The following is a 17,619-nucleotide window of genomic DNA, read 5'->3' on the forward strand; positions in this document are numbered from 1 at the left end:
GCAAGGATCAAGGGCAGACGTGGTCGCCCGCACCATTCCAAGCACCTTGTCCACTTCCTCGAGCTGCACCAACTGAAACTCATCCAACAATGAAGGACAAGACCGCGCTCTGGACACTTCAATGGAGTCATCTGTCATAATCTGTTATAAAGATAATGAACTTGAAGCCGCTCACTCCTTTTCTGTGACTCCTCTACACTTAGCACATGCTCCTGAAGGATGGGGTCCCACCTGGAGAGCAGTTCAATGAGTCCTAAAAAGTTTCCATTGTTTGAATCACCAATTCGATGGGATGAACCAGCAAATGCTAGACCACGTTCTCCCAAGAAGAGTACAACATTGATGATGCGCTTTAAAAGGTTGTACCATTTCACAGCTTCAGTTTTGATTGACGCTTCTAAGATGATGTCAACTCCTGTCTCAGACAGCAGGCGCCTTTCTAGTTCTCGCCAAGCTAGGTAACATTCTCTGTGACTATTGCCTTTTTCATGTTTTGGGATCCTGTAGGAAAGTTTCCGCCACTTCCTATTAGAATCCCAGCCTTCAGCAGATACCAGTGCAGACTTAGATGCAGAAATGCTAGTCTTGACTGTCTTGTGCCAAAATAATCGACATGGAAAGCAATATAAAGCTTGTTTCTGTTGACTCCAGACAAGCCAGTCTCTTACATGTGGTTCCCCATTAGTGCTTTGAAATTTCAGTATGCTTTCTGGGAACACTTGATTGCAGGTGTCTTTTGGGAATGTTTTAGGCAGAGGGATGTGACCATTCGTAACATACTTTTCTATTTCCTTTTGAGATGGAAATTCGGTTGTGATACATCCAATGTCAAGGCCTACATTATGATCTCTCATCTTCCAAATTCACTTCCACATGCGTCTGTATGTCTGTTTCTTTCTGTTTTCCGTTTTCATTTTCTGCATCTGCCCCTTCATCAAAATACTGTGCATGATTACCCAGATCAACTGCTCCTTGTTTGGGGATGAGGTTTCCAACAGTTTCTTCTCGCTCCAGTTCTGTAGGTGAGTTCAATGAAAGTTTTTTTGAAGCCGCACTTAATCCAAATTGAAAGAGTGTTTGTTGACCCCCTTTTTCATTTTCCTCTCGTTCTTTCTTGTCTTTTCTTTTCTGGGCTCCTGATTTGTGAGAATACATTTTGGAGAGATGATTTTCTCATCGTGATAGGGTTTAAAGGTTCACACAGCTTACCTTATATGAGCCATCAAACTGCATTTTTCCTTTCATACTAAAGGGGAAGGGTTAATCTAGCTTCCTAATGACCACGCCCTCTTAAGGTCAAAGTATCTCTTCCTCTTGTTACCTTGGCCACTGAGCATGCTCAGTTTCTTCCAGAGTAAGTTTCATAAAAAATGAAAAAAATCTTCACGTTTGATTATTTGTATTTTCAGAATCCAACAGAAATACAAATATTTGTTTGAACAATGTTATGCTTTTTTGCACAAGTTAGGGGGGGAAGAAAAAAAAGCACCATTTGTAGCAGGCTTGCAGAATGGGAGCCAGCATGAAATGACATAACAAAGGGAGGAAAAGGGAGCTCCCCTCCTTTGGCTCCTGGGCCCCCTTTTTGACCCCGGGCCCAGGTAAGATGTACCCCCTGCACCCCCCTCTCATGGGCCCTGGTACTGAGTAAGATAGACCCAATATTCTGACTTGGTATAAGGCAGCTTCCTATGTCCCTATGAAAATAAAACTGCTGATACCATAATGCCATTATACAAATCTATGGTGCAAACACATTTGGGATACCGTGTACAGTTCTGGTTGCCTCATCTCAAAAAGGATATTGTAGAGTTAGAAAGGGTGCAGAAAAGGGCAACCAAAATGATCAAGAAGATGGAGTAAATCCTCTGTGAAGAAAAGTTACAACATTTGGGGCTTTTTAGCTTAGAGAAAAGGTGAGTAAGAGGCTACATGATAGAAATGTATAAAATTAGACATGGAATGCAGAAAGTGAACAGAGAAAAGTTTTTCTCCCTCTCATAACACTACAGTTTAATGAATCTGAATGTTGGGAGATTCAGGACAAACAAAGTACTTCTTCACACAATGCACAGTTAAACTACGGAATTCGCTCCCACAAGAGGCAGTGATGGCCACCAAGTTGGATGGCTTTAAAGATTAGACAAATTCATGTCTACTAGCCTTGATGGCTATGCTCTGAATGCTAATTGCTAGAAACTGAAGGAGAGGAGAGTGATCTTGCACTCAGGCCTTCTTGCGGGCTTCCCACAAGCATCTGGTTGGCCACTGTGAGGACAGGATGCTAGACTCGATGGGCCACTGGCCTGATCCAGCAAGCTGTTTTTGTTCTGATGGACTATAACTCCCAAAATATCTGGAAGGCATTGGGTTGGTGATGGCTGTGCTGATGCCTTTCCTCCTAGGACTCCAACTTCAAGCAAACCCCTTTATTTCATAGAGTTGTAGAGCTGGATTGTCAGCTTTGTAGGTCGTCTAGTCTAATCCCCCTCACTTCCCACTCAATGCAAGAAATCAAGAACTAGAGCATCCCCGAAAGGCAGCCAACCCATGGCCAGCCTCTGTTTAAAGATCTCCAGTGTGAGAGAGAGCCTAACAGAAATCTACTGTAACTGAAACCCATTATATCCAGTCCTGCTCCCTGGGTCAGCAAACAAGTCTTGGCTCTCTTCTACATGCCAGCGCTTCAGATTTTGGAAGAGTGCTGTCATGTCCCCCTTCAGGGCCCTTCAGACCACTTATTTATTAAGCATTCATCCTGATTTGCTTGCATAAAGCTTACATGGAGGCTACATGGAGGTCTGGTCTTCGTTGAACATTCTGCTTTGGTTGCATAACAATGAGCATTCAGCCTGATTTGCTGGCAGGGTCTAGATTTGTCAAATTCGGTTCTCTCAGGTTCTCATTTTTTCTAATCTTAAATTCAGTTCACAGTAATTTGCAATTTTTTAAAAAAATCCTAGTGCTTTCTCATAATATAATGTATTCTTGTATGTTATTTTAGTGATAATCATTTTTATGCACATTTTCCCTAATATAATGCATTTGTGAGGCCATCGTTTCGTTGGACAACTGCATTGCAAAATCTGGATAAAAGCTAATTTAGCTTTAAATGAGAACCGAATCAAATTTCTCCCCCAAACCTAATATTCATTCATCCTACACTTTCCATTGCATTTCCTTGTTGCTTTCCAAACCACAAAAAGTTTGTATTCTTTTTAAGAAAAGTAGATAGGTTGTGCTACGGTGATAGAGCCCATTAGTCCACTTTAAATGTGCAAAGCTAAAGTTCTGATATGTGCTTGAACCCCTCCCGCAAAAATACTGAAGGACTGGAGAAGCACCCCAGTCTTCTCTTCTTGAGGTCAAACATCCCCAGGAAACAAGCTAGCTAATTGTGGGCTGGATGGAACAACTATCAGGTGGATCGACAGTTGACTACAAAATTGTACTCAGATAGTGCTTTCTGAATGGTTCCTTCTCAAACTGGGGGGAGGTAACGAGTGGGGTACTACAGGGCTCGGTCCTGAGCCCAGTGCTCTTCAATATTTTTATTAATGACTTGGATGAGGAGGTGCAGGGAATGCTTATCAAATCTGCAGATGATATCAAATTGTGAGGGATAGCTTAATACCTTGGAAGACAGAAACAAAATTCAAAGGGATCTTGGTAGGCTGGAGCATTGGACTGAAAAGAACAGAATGAAATTTAAGAGGGATCATTTCATTCATCATTGGCGATCACTTGTGGCTGAGTAAGATTGTTTTCCAAGATAAGGTCTTTAACAGTGGGTCTGTAAGCGACTGGAGGCCAATTCTGGATCCACACAGCCTCCCACAGTGAGGACATAGGTTTCCAGATGGAAGGTGGTTGCGATGAGGATTTGTTTGACGTGCCTTCTGCTTAGCTCGTTTGTCCCGTTCGCCCTGTATTCGTGCTTCTTCAAAGTCCACAGCACCTTTGATAATAGCCGACCTCCATTTGGGACATTCATGGGCCAAGACTTCCCAGTTGTCGATGTTCATGTTACATTTTTTAAGATTTACTTTAAGAACATCTTTAAACCTCTTTTGCTGTCCACGGATGTTCCTTTTTCCATCCTTAAGTTGGGAGTAAAGTAGCTGCTTTAGAAGATGGTGATTAGGCTTTCGAACAACATGGCCGGTCCAGCGAAGTTGATGTTGAAGGATCATTGTTTCAAGACTGGTAGTCTTTGGGTCTTCTAAAATGCTAACATTAGTCTGTCTGTCTTCCCAAGTAATTTGCAGAATTTCCGGAGGCAGCGTTGGTGGAATCTTTCAAGAAGTTGGGAGTGGCGTTTATAAATGGTCCATGTTTCACAGGCATACAGTAAGGTCGGTAGTACAATGGCTTTGTAAATAAGCATTTTGGTCTCCCTGCGAGTATCCTGATCCTCGAACACTTCGGGAGAATGCAGCACTTGCAGAGCTCAGACAATGTTGAATTTCAGCATCGATGTCAGCTTTTACAGAGAGATGGCTGCCAAGATAGGGGAAGTGATCAACGTTCTCCAGTGTCACACCATTAAGCTGGATTGATGATGCTACAGAGGGACTAGTTCACACCTGTTGATAAATCACTTTGGTTTTTTTAATATTAAGTGAGAGTCCAAGTTTTCCATATGCTTCTGCAAAGACATTTAGGATAGTTTGAAGATCTTTCTCTGAATGTGCAAAGACTATCATCGGCATATTGAAGTTCTACGACAGAGGTTGACATCACCTTACTTTTTGCTTTTAGCCTACTGAGATTAAAAAGTGTTGCATCTGTTCGATATATGATTTCCACACCAGTAGGAAGTTTCTCCTCAATAAGGTGTAGAATCATAGCAATGAAAATAGCAAATAAGGTAGGAGCAATGACGTATCCCTGTTTACGCCTGATCCGACTCTGAATAGATCGCTCTGAAAGCAATTGTTCAAAATTGTTGCTGTCATGTTGTCATGAAGGAGTTGCAAAATATTCACAAACGTATCAGGGCAGTTTTCAGAAGGATGGTCCAGAGAGTGGTTCAATTCACACTGTCAAAGGCCTTAGTCAGATCAATGAATGCCGTATATAAAGGTCGATTCTGCTCCCTGCATTTTTCTTGAAGCTGTCATGCAGTGAAGATCATGTCCACTGTCCCCCTGAAAAGGCGGAAACCATTTTGGGATTCGAGGAAGACATCCTCTGAGATCGGCAGGAGGCGATTTGCGAGGATCCTTACAAGGATTTTACCTGCAGTAGCAAGAAGAGAGATACCTTGATAGTTCCTGCAATCTGTTGTATCACCCTTCTTAAAACGGGTGATAATTATGGTGTCCCTAAAGTCTTCTGGGATCTCCTCCCTCATCCAGATTTTTTCGATGAGCTTATGAAGTTGTTGTGTAAATTCAGGCCCACCTTCTTTAAAGACTTCAGCAGGAATCCCATCAGGTCTACTAGCTTTGTTGTTCTTCGTTTGATTGATGGCTTTACTGACTTCATCCAAATTAGGGGATGCTGCATGCTCGTCTCTAGTTAGTTGTTGAATTTGCGAGAAGACCTCATCAGCCACGATAGAGTTATGATTGAGGTCGTGGTAATGCTCTTTCCAGCACAGTAATAGACTCTTTATCCTTAAGACGTTGGTACCATCCATTGAACGTAAGGGATTTGTACTGTAATTTGTTGGAATGTAGATGGCATTTGTGGCATTAAAAAAGCCCCATGCATCGTGAGCATCTGCAAAGTGCTGGATTTCTTGAGCTTTCTTTATCCACCAGGCATTGTTAAGTCCTCTAGTTCTTCTTTGGACCTCAGCCTTTGCACTGGCATAGATGTTTTTCTTAGCAGCACAGTTAATGTCTTTCTGCCATATCTGGAAGGCTTTCCTTTTCTTGTCAATGATATGTTCAATCTCACTATCATTTTCATCAAACCAATCCTGATGTTTCTTAGTTTGGTATCCAATAGTTTGTTCACATGCTGCAATAATGGATGTCTTCAGTTTAATCCAGTGTTCCTCAACATTTTCAGGGAATTCCGTATGTAGATGTTTCTTGAGAGTTGTTTGAAAGCAGGCTCGCTTAACAGGATTTTGAAGGGCATGGATGTTCATTTTACGCCTTGGTTTTCTTCCGTGGAGCCTACTTTGAGGAACAATATTAATGGCCATAGTGGATCAAATTAATCGGTGATCTATCCAGCAGTCATCAGCACTTGTCATGGCCCTAGTGAGGAGTACATCAAGGCAATCTCTGGCACGGACAATTATGTAATCCAGGAGATGCCAGTGCTTCGACCGAGGGTGCTTCCATGATGTTTTAAATTTATTTTTCTGATGGAAGAGTGTGTTTGTAATAACCAGATTATGCTCTGCACATTTAGTCAGAAGTAGAATTCCATTCAGGTTGCTATTGCCAACACCTTCTTTCCCACTGGTTTCTGGCCATAAATCGAAATCACTCCCAACTCTTGCATTGAAATCACCCAAGAGGATAATTTTATCCTCCTTAGGTATCTCTGATAAGATGGTGTCCAGCTGGTTATAAAAATTTTCCTGGATGTCTTCATCAGTATCTAATGTTGGTGCATAAGCACAATAGTTTGCTGAAAAGAACAGAATGAAATTTAAGAGGGATAAGTGCAAAGGTCTACACCTAGTAAAAAGAAACGAAATGCACAATTTTAAGATGGGGGATACTTGGCTCAGCAATACTACATGTGAGAAGGATCTTGGGATTGTTGTTGGATGAATATGAGTCAATATGAGCCAACAGTGTGATGTGGCTGCAAAAAAGGCAAATGCTATTTCAAGCTGCATTAATAGATGTATAGTTTCCAAATCACTTGAAGTATTAGTTCCCCTCTACTCAGCACTGGTTAGGCCTCATCTTGAGTACTGTGTCCAGTTCTGGACACCACACTTGAAGAAGGATGCAGACAAACTGGAACAAGTTCAGAGGAGGGCAACAAGGATGATCAGGGGACTGGAAACAAAGCCCTATGAAGAGAGTGAAAGAACTGGGCATGTTCAGCTGTGAGAAAAGAACTGAGGGAAAATATAGCACTGATCAAGTATTTGAAAGGTTGCCACACAGAGGAGGGCAAGGATCTCTTCTGTATTGTCCCAGAGGGCAGGACACGGAATAATGGGCTTGAGTTACAGGAAGCCATATTTCGACTGAACATAGGAAAAACTTCATAACTGTTAGAGTGGTACAACAATTGGAACCAAAGGCAGGTGGTGGGCTCTCCAACACTAGAGGCCTTCATGAGCTAGCTGCATAGCCACCTGTCGGGTATGCTTTAATTTGGATTCCTGCATTGAGCAGGGGGTGGACTCAATGGTCTTATATGCCCCTTCCAACTCTACATTTCTATAATTCTATGATTCCTTCAACCTTTCCTCATAGGACTGGCTTTTCCATACAGCTGGCCATCTTCCTTGTCTTCCTTTGATTGCATTCCATTTTCATTACACCCCTATGGTTCTATTAATGCAGCTTAAAACTGCATTTACCTTTTAAAAATTTCCATCTGCATCACATTGCTGGCTCGTATTCAGCTGGTGATAGACCACAATTCCAAGATCCTGCTCGTGTGTGCTGCTGTTCTCCCCCAGGTAAACACTTTGCAATCATTGCAAGTGACTTGCATCTGGGCGGTTGGTGCAACATTTCCATGTATCATTTAAAACAACAAAGAGAGGATTTTCCCCCATCTAGAACAATTCCTTTACTTTTATCCCCTGCAACGTATTAACAAACTGATGACTAAAACCCATGTTTTGACATGTCTGCCATATTTCTTTTGTGTCCCAGGGTGATGAAGGGCCAGTGGGACCACCTGGCATCCCAGGGGCAGAGGTAAGAGGGATGAAGGGGGTTGTGCTTGTTTTGGTGAGTATGAAGAGGTTTTCTGTTTCCTTTTGCTTTGCTAACCTCTAATCAGGGCTCAATTTCGGTTAGTGTTCCACCACCAGGGCTTAGCATCCAGAATATACTTTTAATGGCTCAGGCCTGGAACATGTGGAGAAATAATAAAAAGAGGACCCTAAGCATGAGCAGATGCCTTTAACTTACCACCTCACCAAGCAGGTTTGAGTCCTTCCTTTGTTTAGGTACCCAGTAGCCCTATTCAGGTGACCAGTGAGCGTGGAGAGAGATTGGGATTCCATAGTTTGGTTACCAAACCAAAACTTGTGGATGCCGAGACCCTACCTCTTCCCCTGTCCCTGACCTCACACTGCACCTCTGCCTGATATTGGGGCCAATCTCATCCTTCCCATCTACAAGTTTGGAGCTAGAGGGAGGTGAAAACATAGCTGAAGGCTCCCCTGGCAAGTGTAGGAATGATTCCCCACCCAGTACCACCGCTGCCTCCCTCAAACATGGATAGCTTAGTCAAAACTAGGCTCTTATGATATGTCAGTCTAAAGGACCATCACCTCCCTTTAGAGTCCAATCTCATGCTTGGCTTCCCAGTGGTATCTCTACAGTGGGTATGTGAGACAGGACCTTCTCAGTCGTGGAGCCCACTTTGTGGAATTCCTGATCCCAGAATATTCACTTGGCTTCCCCCTGTTTTCCTTCAGAGGCCAGGTCAAGATCCGATTATTTCAGTGTGCTCAGGTGGTAACTATCTGTTTGATGTTTATTTTTTGCTCATTTTTAATATTTTTAATATTTAATATTTTTAAATATTTTAAATTTAACATTTTAAACTTAATATGATCTTAATTTATAAATCTCAATGGCAATTTTATTAATGTTTTATAATTGTACTATATATATATATATTTTCCACACTTGCTCATATTTTAATTGTGATTTTATTTGTTGTACACCGCCCTGAGAGCTTTCTGCTATAGGGCGGTCTAGAAATGTAATTAAATAAATAAATAAAATAAATTGATGTTTTATTTGTAATTATATCAAATTTTTAAAAAACTTTTAATGTATTTCATAACTGATTGTTAAATTGCCTTGAGAGTCAACATGAATGGAAAGATGGGGTCAAATTAAGTAGTACAGTAGATCCTCGCTATAATGCAGCTCACTGAACCACAATTCAGATATACTGCAGGTATAACAATGAATAAAATACTGTTAATAGAATGTGGCTTTTGTTGTAATGTGGAAGCCCCATAATGCGGTCTAGTCCTGTCTCCTCCGACCCCTGCATTATAGCAAGGGTTCTATGGTACATAAACCTTCATGAGGGAGATATTTTAATTCCCTTGAGTCAGGTCCCTTGCTTTTGTGGCCTTCCCTCAGTTCCTGACTGATCTTAAGGGTTTCACAAAGGCGTCTTTAAGGCCATGCAGACCAATGTTGAATTTGGTGATCTGGTTTTCCACTTACAACGCTATCTTGAATTCTCTCCAACTCAAGTTAAGGCAGCTATGGAGGTTCTAGCCCAGATGATGATGATGATGATGTTGATACTGTTTTTGTTAGCATTTGTTAATCACTTTTTTTCACAAAAAGTGAAACAAAGCGACTTACAAAGTCCAAAGCAAATTTCACACCATACATTTAAAGTGCATGACTTGTCCCAAATAATCTGGGAACTGGTTTTCTCCTCACAGAACTACAAATTCTCAGCACCCTTAACAAAATACAGTTCCCATGATTCTTTGAGGTAAATCATGTGCTTTAAATGTGTGGTGTGGCCCTTCCCCTGTAAAAAGAACAATTGTGTTTATACTGATTTCTGTCCTCCTTCCTTAGGCTTCATTCATTGTTGTTTTTCCCCCCGCTCTTGACAGCGTTTTCTGCACTTGTGTCTTTTTTTTCAGGGTCCACTTGGCAGGAAAGGATTTCCTGGTAAACCAGGCCCTGATGGCTTAAAGGTAAAAAGAAAAGGCTTTACTTTAAATGTAAAAAAGGAGATGCTGGGGTAAAATGTGGCTGTTAAAATTCAGGCAGTCCAATTGCTTCGGTTTTGACATACAGTGGATGTGGAAAGTCTCCCCCCCCAATCCTTTTTACTGTTCTTTCCTCTTTTGCTCTGGAAATTCCAATTCAGTGTGGTTTCTGTGGCAGAAAGAATGATGGTGCATGTTTTTGGAAACCACAGAGTTTTATTATTAACCAACATAGTCCTCTTTAAAATCTCTCCCCCCTTTCCCCCCTTCCCCCCTTCCCCCCCTCCCCCCCTCCCCCCTTCCCCCCTTCTTTTTCTTTTTGTTTCCATAAACCCCTCTTGGAGTTTCTGTTTGAAAACAGCAAGAACCACCCATCTCTCTCTCTCTCTCTCTTCTCTGCCTAATTGGCTGCAGAATAGTTCCAGGGCATGCTTCTCTCCCTTCTCTTCCCATTCCTTCTAGAGATTAAAAAATGTAACTCTTGAAACTGAAGAACAAGGCATCCCCTCTGTAGCCATGTAATCTGGCATCTGAGAGAATGCAGCTGCTTTGCCCCAACACTTTTTCCTTCCCTCCCCCTGCAACATCCTGTGTAAATGCTGTGCTAATTGGATGCTTTTCTGCAGCCAGGGCATCCATTCCCTTTTCACCTTTTCTTGCTTATGTGCAGCTCTTTCTCTTCCTCTTCATTGTTTTTGTTAGTGGAAACTGGGTGCGAGGTGCTGTTACAGGAGCAAGACTGAACCTGCCCAGAAGCGTCTATTTTGCTGAGCCTTAAAGCTCTTTTATGCTGTATGGCTCAGTTCGGACATCGCATCAAGGCATGATGGAGGAAGCTTCACAGTGGTTTAGTTTGGTGTCTGAATTGACAGACCATTGTTTGTGATCAGCCAACAAACAGAATTAAGAAACTATGGTCTGCAGAGTTAGTATACGATTTGTGCTGAGTAAGTTTCAGTGGGAAGTCTGAACTGGCAAACCAGAGTTAACAGCTTTTGCTTTGCCTCCAGGGGAAAACGAGAGAAGCCAAGCAGCATTCTCCATATAATGGGAAGCTCAAACCATGTTTCGTTGTGATGCCCGAAATTGAACCTCTCATATTTTTGTGTGGCAGTGAAAATTGTAATTTGCGAAAAGAAAATGCATGTCCTTTACCCCTGTGGTGTGTGCAATTTGCTGTGGATCCCTGGCACTCATCCATCACTGTTTTGCAAAGGCAAGGGTCAGCCTGAGGCCACATTCCCTCTTTGGGAACCTTCCAGAGGCCACATGCTAGTGCTGGTGTGGCCAGAACCAGAAGTGGGCAGAGCAATGGGTATGATAGTAGATGGCATCCAAGCCACTCAGAAGCTAGAGGTTTCTACAGCAACTGCCCACCTCTCCATCTTCTATCCAGGGAAACAAGAGGCATTCTTGAATGAGAGGGCAGGGCTCACAGAGATTACAGTATAGACAGTGTCAAAAGGGAAGCGACAGAGCAAGGGTGGGAAATGAAGGGAAGGGATGGAGAAACAGTGGAAGAATATTATTGCAACTGAATGTTCTTATCATAGAATCATAGAATAGTACAGTTGGAAGGGGCCTATAAGGCCATCAAGTCCAACCCCCTGCTCAATGCAGGAATCCAAATCAAAGCATTCCTGACAGATGGCTGTCCAGCTGCCTCTTGAACGCCTCCAGTGTCGAAGAGCCCACTACCTCTCTAGGTAATTGGTTCCATTGTCATATGGCTCTAACAGTTAGGAAGTTTTTCCTGATGTCCAGCAACTTGAGCCCATTATTCCGTGTCCTGCACTCTGGGAATATTGAGAAGAGATCCTGGCCCTCCTCTGCAACCTTTCATATACTTGAACAGTGCTATCATATCTCCCCTCCGTCTTCTCTTCTCCAGGCTAAACATGCCGAGCTCTTTCAGTCTCTCCTCATAGGGCTTTGTTTCCAATCCCCTGATCATCCTTGTTGCACTCCTTTGAATTTGTTTGTTTGTCTGCATCCTTCTTGAAGCGCGGAGATCAGAGCTGGACGCAGTACTCAAGATGAGGCCTAACCAGTGCTGAATAGAGGGGAACTAATACTTCACATGATTTGGAAACTATACTTCTGTTAATGCAGCCTAATATAGCATTTGCCTATTTTGAAGCCACATTGCACTGTTGGCTCATATTCAGCTTGTGATCAACGACAATTCCAAGATCCTTCTCACATGTTGTATGGCTGAGCCAAGTATCCCCCATCTGATAACTGTGCATTTGGTTTCTTTTTCCTAGGTGTAGAACTTTGCATTTATCCCTGCTGAATTTCATTCTTTTGTTTGCAGCCCAATGTTCCAGCCTATCAAGGTCCCTTTGAATTTGTCTTCCACGGTATTAGCTGTGCCCCCCAATTTTGTATCATCTGCAAATTTGATAAGCATGCTCTGTACCTCTTCATCCAAGTCGTTAATACAAATATCGAAGAGTACTGGGCCCAGGACCGAGCCCTGTGGTACCCCACTCGTTACTTCCGCCCAGTTTGAGAAGGAACCATTGATAAGCACTCTTTGAGTACGATTCTGGAGCCAACTGTGGATCCACCTGATAGTTGTTCCATTTAGCCCACATTTAGCTAGCTTGCTAATCAGAATATCATGGGGCACTTTGTCAAAAGCTTTGCTGAAGTTTAGATATATTATGTCCACAGCATTCCCACAGTCTACAACACAGGTTACCCAATCAAAAAACAAGATAAGATTAGTTTGGCAGGATTTGTTCTTCAAAAATCCATGTTGGCTCCTAGTAATCACTTTATTGTTTTCAAGGTGCTTACAGATTGACTGCTTTATAATCTGCTCCAGAGTTTTTCCAGGGATTGATGTTAGGCTGACTGGTCTGTAGTTCCCCGGTTCCTCCTTTTTGCCCTTTTTGAAGATAGGAACAACATTCTTAGAGTTAGTTACAGTTGAGAAGCCTTCCCCAGCCTGCTACCCTCCAGATGTTTTGGCCTAATGATTAGGGATGATGGGAGCCATAGTCCAACAACATCTGGAAGGCACCAGGTTGGGAAATGTTGCAATAGAGTATGGGGAAGTAGGAAGTCTAGTGAATGAAGAATTCTACTTTGAGTGGGTCCATCAGCAAGCCTCTCTGTCATAAGAGTCTTGGGCATGTCACTGCTTCATGGCTTCATTTTTCTCAGAGAATTATTTTGAGGGCAGGCTAATAAGTTTGGCAAACACTTTGCAAAATTGCATGTGCTCTGTGAATGGCAGGTGTAATCATATTCCGGTACTTCTCTTTGTCTTGATTCAGGGTGAACCAGGGAATCTAGGTCGCCCAGGAAAAGTTGGTGATCAGGTAAATACTTTCTGTTTGGTTTGCTTACTTCCGTGTCTCTCTTGTGTGATGTTGTCATCCTCATGGTCTGATATTGTGTTGTTTGCTAGTAATAGCTTTGATGGCTGCAGCTGTGGCTTTCTAGGGTACCTGCCTTTCTGGATTTGAAAACATCTTGTTAGAGCAGCTACTCCCAAGGTATACAAGACAGAATTATAAAAGTGCATTTGCCTGAACAGCACACTGTGGTCACTCATGATGCAGTGTGGCCATGAGTAAAACATGTATGCGCAAAGTTACCCAAGGCCTTTAATGAGAAATTTAAAATATCGAAGGAACAGCAACACAAAAGGTACCATGTGAAGTCCGAATAGGCAGGTGGGTTTTTTTTTAGTGATCCCATTAAAGGCTCAGAAGATGAAATTCCTTTTGTAGGTTCTGTGCATCTCTAGTTATAATTGCAGTCATTGTGTTTTAACCTAACAGGCTTTAAACATTAGGATTTTTCTGCGTGGGTCTGCCTTTTGAGGTTGTTTGAAAGGGTCAGCTAGTGCCAAAGAAGGTAGTGGCTGCATTCAGACATCGTGCTAAACCATAGTTTATGATAATGAGAAGTCGCAGCTCCCCTTTCCTCCTTTTGCTTTTCCTTCTAACCACAGTTTAGCATGTCGTCTGAATCCTAAACCATGGCTGTTAACTATGGCTTGTCTCAGCAAGCCAGTGTCAGGTAGTGATGTGCATAATTGCTGCTTTGCAGTGAAGTGTCAGGAAGCAGCTGCCTCGTGTGGTGAATTCCTGAACTGTGGGTGGTAGCTTCTAGTAAAGAACCTGCCACATCTGGACTGACTCCACTCACACCCAGGCTGGCCATTGGATCCTTCTAGGCAGGAAGGAATAGAAAGAGTTTTCTGTTGCAACAGAACTTTGGTTCAGCCATAAAGTCTGCCAAACCTCTAGTCGGTCTTCCATTTCTGGTGTTGCTTTTTGGTCCTGCCTCCTGTCTTGCCCTCCGACCCTGTCTCCTGGTATGTCTTCTGACCTTGACTGCTATATAGTCCAGACTCCTAGTTTGCACTCTCATACTTATTGCTTGTTGATCCTGACTCCTGGCTTGCTTTCCGGTCCTGCCTTCTGGATTGCCCTTTAGCAGGGGTTGGAGAACTTCAGGGCCAGGAGCCAGATGTGGCCCTCCACCCACCTTTATCTGGCCCTTAGAACTCTTCCCAGGCCACACCCTTCACTAGGAATGGGGGAGACATTCAATTCAGTTTGAATGTAAAGATGAACTTACATAATTTGCAGTCTTCAAAACAAGAACAAGACGTCATATACAGTCGTCATTCTGAATTTGCACTTCTCCAAATTTTGCAATACATTTATCCCACCAAGTTATGTGTACAAAAATGCATAAGACTAGTGTAAAGTGTGCACGTAAACCCGTTTTCATGAACATAACATACAAAAATAGTGTATATTAGGCAAAACTGCGTACAAAAAGGTGTATGTTAGGAGAAAATAGTACTAAAATGCTGATGAATAACTTTTTTTAAAAATTGCAAATTGATGTGGAACTGTAGAGAATTGAACTTAAGATTGGATAAATGAGAAACCAAAATTGACGTATTCGGCCATCTCTACCCTTCTCTGGCCCTGTTTCACACCCCACGTGTTTCTCCTTGGTTAGAATATGTCCTTGAACTCTGATAATGTCTCTCATCTGAATGGATGATAGACAGTGGTGTGCGAGAGTGTGTAGGAACTATGCTACTGTACAAACTACTGTGCAGAGATAAAGTTGACATTTGTTGCTCCACCCACCACTAGCATCTGGCCCTTGGAAGGTTGCCCAGATAGCACCTTCATTTTTTTATAAGTTCTCTTGAGGCTTCCAATCCTGAACTTGAAAGCCTACGATAAGCCCCCTCTGTCCTCAAAATTCACGGTGGGAAACACCAAGAGGTGAATAAATTAAAGCCAACAGTTGTGATCTCCTTCTGCCATTGGAAGTAAAAACGGGGAGATTGGATTATTTCCCAGACAGATTCAGATCAAATTGGCATGCAGCTCTCTGGCAGAGAATGTAAATATTGACTGATACCAGCCTGCCCAAATGAAATCAAGTACCCAGACAATATTTTAAGAGGAGGAAAGCATAGTTCTCTGTAGGCCTGAGGGAGAACCACAGACATAAAAGCCATCAAGCTCACATCTTCATGCATGTTTGACATCACCAGTCTGACCAATTGCCGTGTAGCCTCAGAGCCTCCAACATGTTCATCTTGTTCTTGTGTGACCACAAGGAGCGGCCTGTGGTGGCTTTGGTGAGACCAACTGTAGGTGACTCAGTCATTGGTTGAAAGATCTGTGGCCTGTCCTGCAAGCCTTCTTTCTCAGCCATTTTTTTCTTAGCTGTACAACTATTTCATTGGCTTTCACATTTTTTCCGTACTTATGGGGAAAAAACTTTCCTCCATCGATCTGCAGAGAGCCAAAAGCCTGCACTTTTGTGTAGGATGATTCTCTAGCTGAGGCCATGTGTTTATTAATTTTATTCATTTATGGAAGATGAGGCTATCAGTGGCTACTAACTCTGATAGCTGTGTTCTATCTCCACTGTAGGAAGCAGTGTGCTTCTGAATTCTAGTTGCTGGAAACTATAGAAGGGGAAAGTGCTGGTCCGCTCAAGTCCTGCTTGGGACATCTGGTTGGCCACTGTGAGAGTAGGATGCTAGACTAGATGGGCCATTGGCCTGATCCAGCAGGTTTCTTTTTATGTTCTTATGAGCTCAAGGCAGTAGACATAGGGTTTTTCAGATGGTTTCCTATCCAGGTACCCACATCTGTTTGTTCCAGCAACGGTGGCAAGATCACATACCTGGCAGCCTCGAGTGGTGCTGGGAGAAGAGAGGAAGCTTATACAAGGCCAAGCTATGGGCACCTCCAGATTGTCAGCATTTTGTGGGAGGGATTGCCAGGAAGGAAGTGCTGTTCCGCCCAAGCACAACAAATCCACTTCAAAAAAAGAAAATGACCTTTTGTGGTTAGGAAAACGATGGGGAAAAGTGTGGAAGGAAGACATGAGTAATGGCCAATGCTAGCCACACTCAGAGTAGATCTGTTGAAATTAATGGACCTAAGCTAGCCATGCCCATTCATTTCAGTGGGTCTTTTCTGTGTAATACTGGCATTGGATACAAGCCCAATGATTAATGGGAAGACGTATAAACACCCCAGAAACAAATCAGAATGAATGCTCAATTTGTCCATTTGCTCCAAGTTGTTTGCTTTGATTGGCAACCACTCTGCAGGGTCTTAGGACAAGAGGTCTAACATTGGCTCTTAGTCATGATGACTACATGGAGTTTCCATGTTCAGGAGCAGTCCTGCTTTGCAGATTTTATTTATTTATTTATTTATTGTGCTTTTATACCGCCCTTTAGCAATAAGCTCTCAGGGCGGTCTACAACAATAAAAACAGGTTAAAATACAAGTGAGTATAAATAAAATGCACTATAAAACATATGTGAAAACAAGATTGCAACAAAAAAAATTAAAATTAACATTTGAAATTTAAAATTTAAATTTAAAAAGCCTGGGCAAAGAGGTAGGTCTTTACCTGGCGCCGAAAAGATAACAAAGAAGGCGCCAGGCGTATCTTGTGAGGGAGGTCATTCCATAATTCAGGGGCCACTGATCCCAGATCAGTTGCTGGGATGGGGAAAGAGCAATAACAGGAGATAGCGATTGCCATCATGTGTTCCTTGGGATTTCCCCAGTGATATTTAAGCAGAGACAGCCCGCCAAACTGGCGGGGATGCTGTGGTTGCGTCCTGCGTCATAGATCCTGTGTTAGACAGTGGGTTGGACTAGATGTCCTGCAAGACCCCTTCCAGTTCTGTAACTACAGTTCTATGATCTGTTCAACCCCTGTACTCAGAGTACACCCACTGAAATTAATGTACCTATGTCCATCAATTTCAGTGTGTCTGCTTTGAGTAGGGATGGGAGAGAAATTTGATTCAGTTTGCATTTAAAGTCAAATCTATCAAATTTGCACTTTCTGAAACATCACGTGAACCAAACACAGCCAACCTTTGAAATTCACACATCCAAATTTTGCAATGCAGTTCTCCAACCAAGCAACGTTTGCAAAAAAATGCATTATGCTGTGAGAAATTGCTTGCAAACATGTGCATTATTGAAAACTGCATACAAAAGTGTATTTATTGGGAGAAATTCGCACTAAAATGCAGAAGCATTTTTGTGAGAATTTGTTTTTGAACAATTGCATAGTTCTGCAGAAATGTAGAGAACAGAATTTAAGATTGGAAAAATGAGAAACTGAAAGAATCGAAACGGACAGATCCTTCCCTCCCTGACACGGGGTAAGATTAATAACATTGGATAGAGTACGTCCCAAGATGCTGCACCAGGTGGACACTTAGCCTGATC

At 42.5% G+C, this 17,619-nt stretch overlaps 1 protein-coding gene across 2 annotated transcripts in view; it reads left to right on the top strand.

Moving 5' to 3' along the window:
• COL27A1 (collagen type XXVII alpha 1 chain) overlaps positions 1-17,619 on the top strand; it is a 376,750-nt gene that overhangs the window by 180,498 nt on the left and 178,633 nt on the right. For both annotated transcript variants that reach the window (XM_061603994.1, XM_061603995.1), the window contains exons 22-24: positions 7,809-7,853; positions 9,788-9,841; positions 13,144-13,188. In XM_061603994.1, coding sequence (XP_061459978.1) covers positions 7,809-7,853; positions 9,788-9,841; positions 13,144-13,188 — 144 coding nt within the window. The remainder of the gene's footprint in view (positions 1-7,808; positions 7,854-9,787; positions 9,842-13,143; positions 13,189-17,619) is intronic.

The sequence above is a fragment of the Rhineura floridana genome, chromosome 20, assembly GCF_030035675.1.
Source record: "Rhineura floridana isolate rRhiFlo1 chromosome 20, rRhiFlo1.hap2, whole genome shotgun sequence".
Lineage (NCBI taxonomy): Eukaryota > Metazoa > Chordata > Lepidosauria > Squamata > Rhineuridae > Rhineura > Rhineura floridana.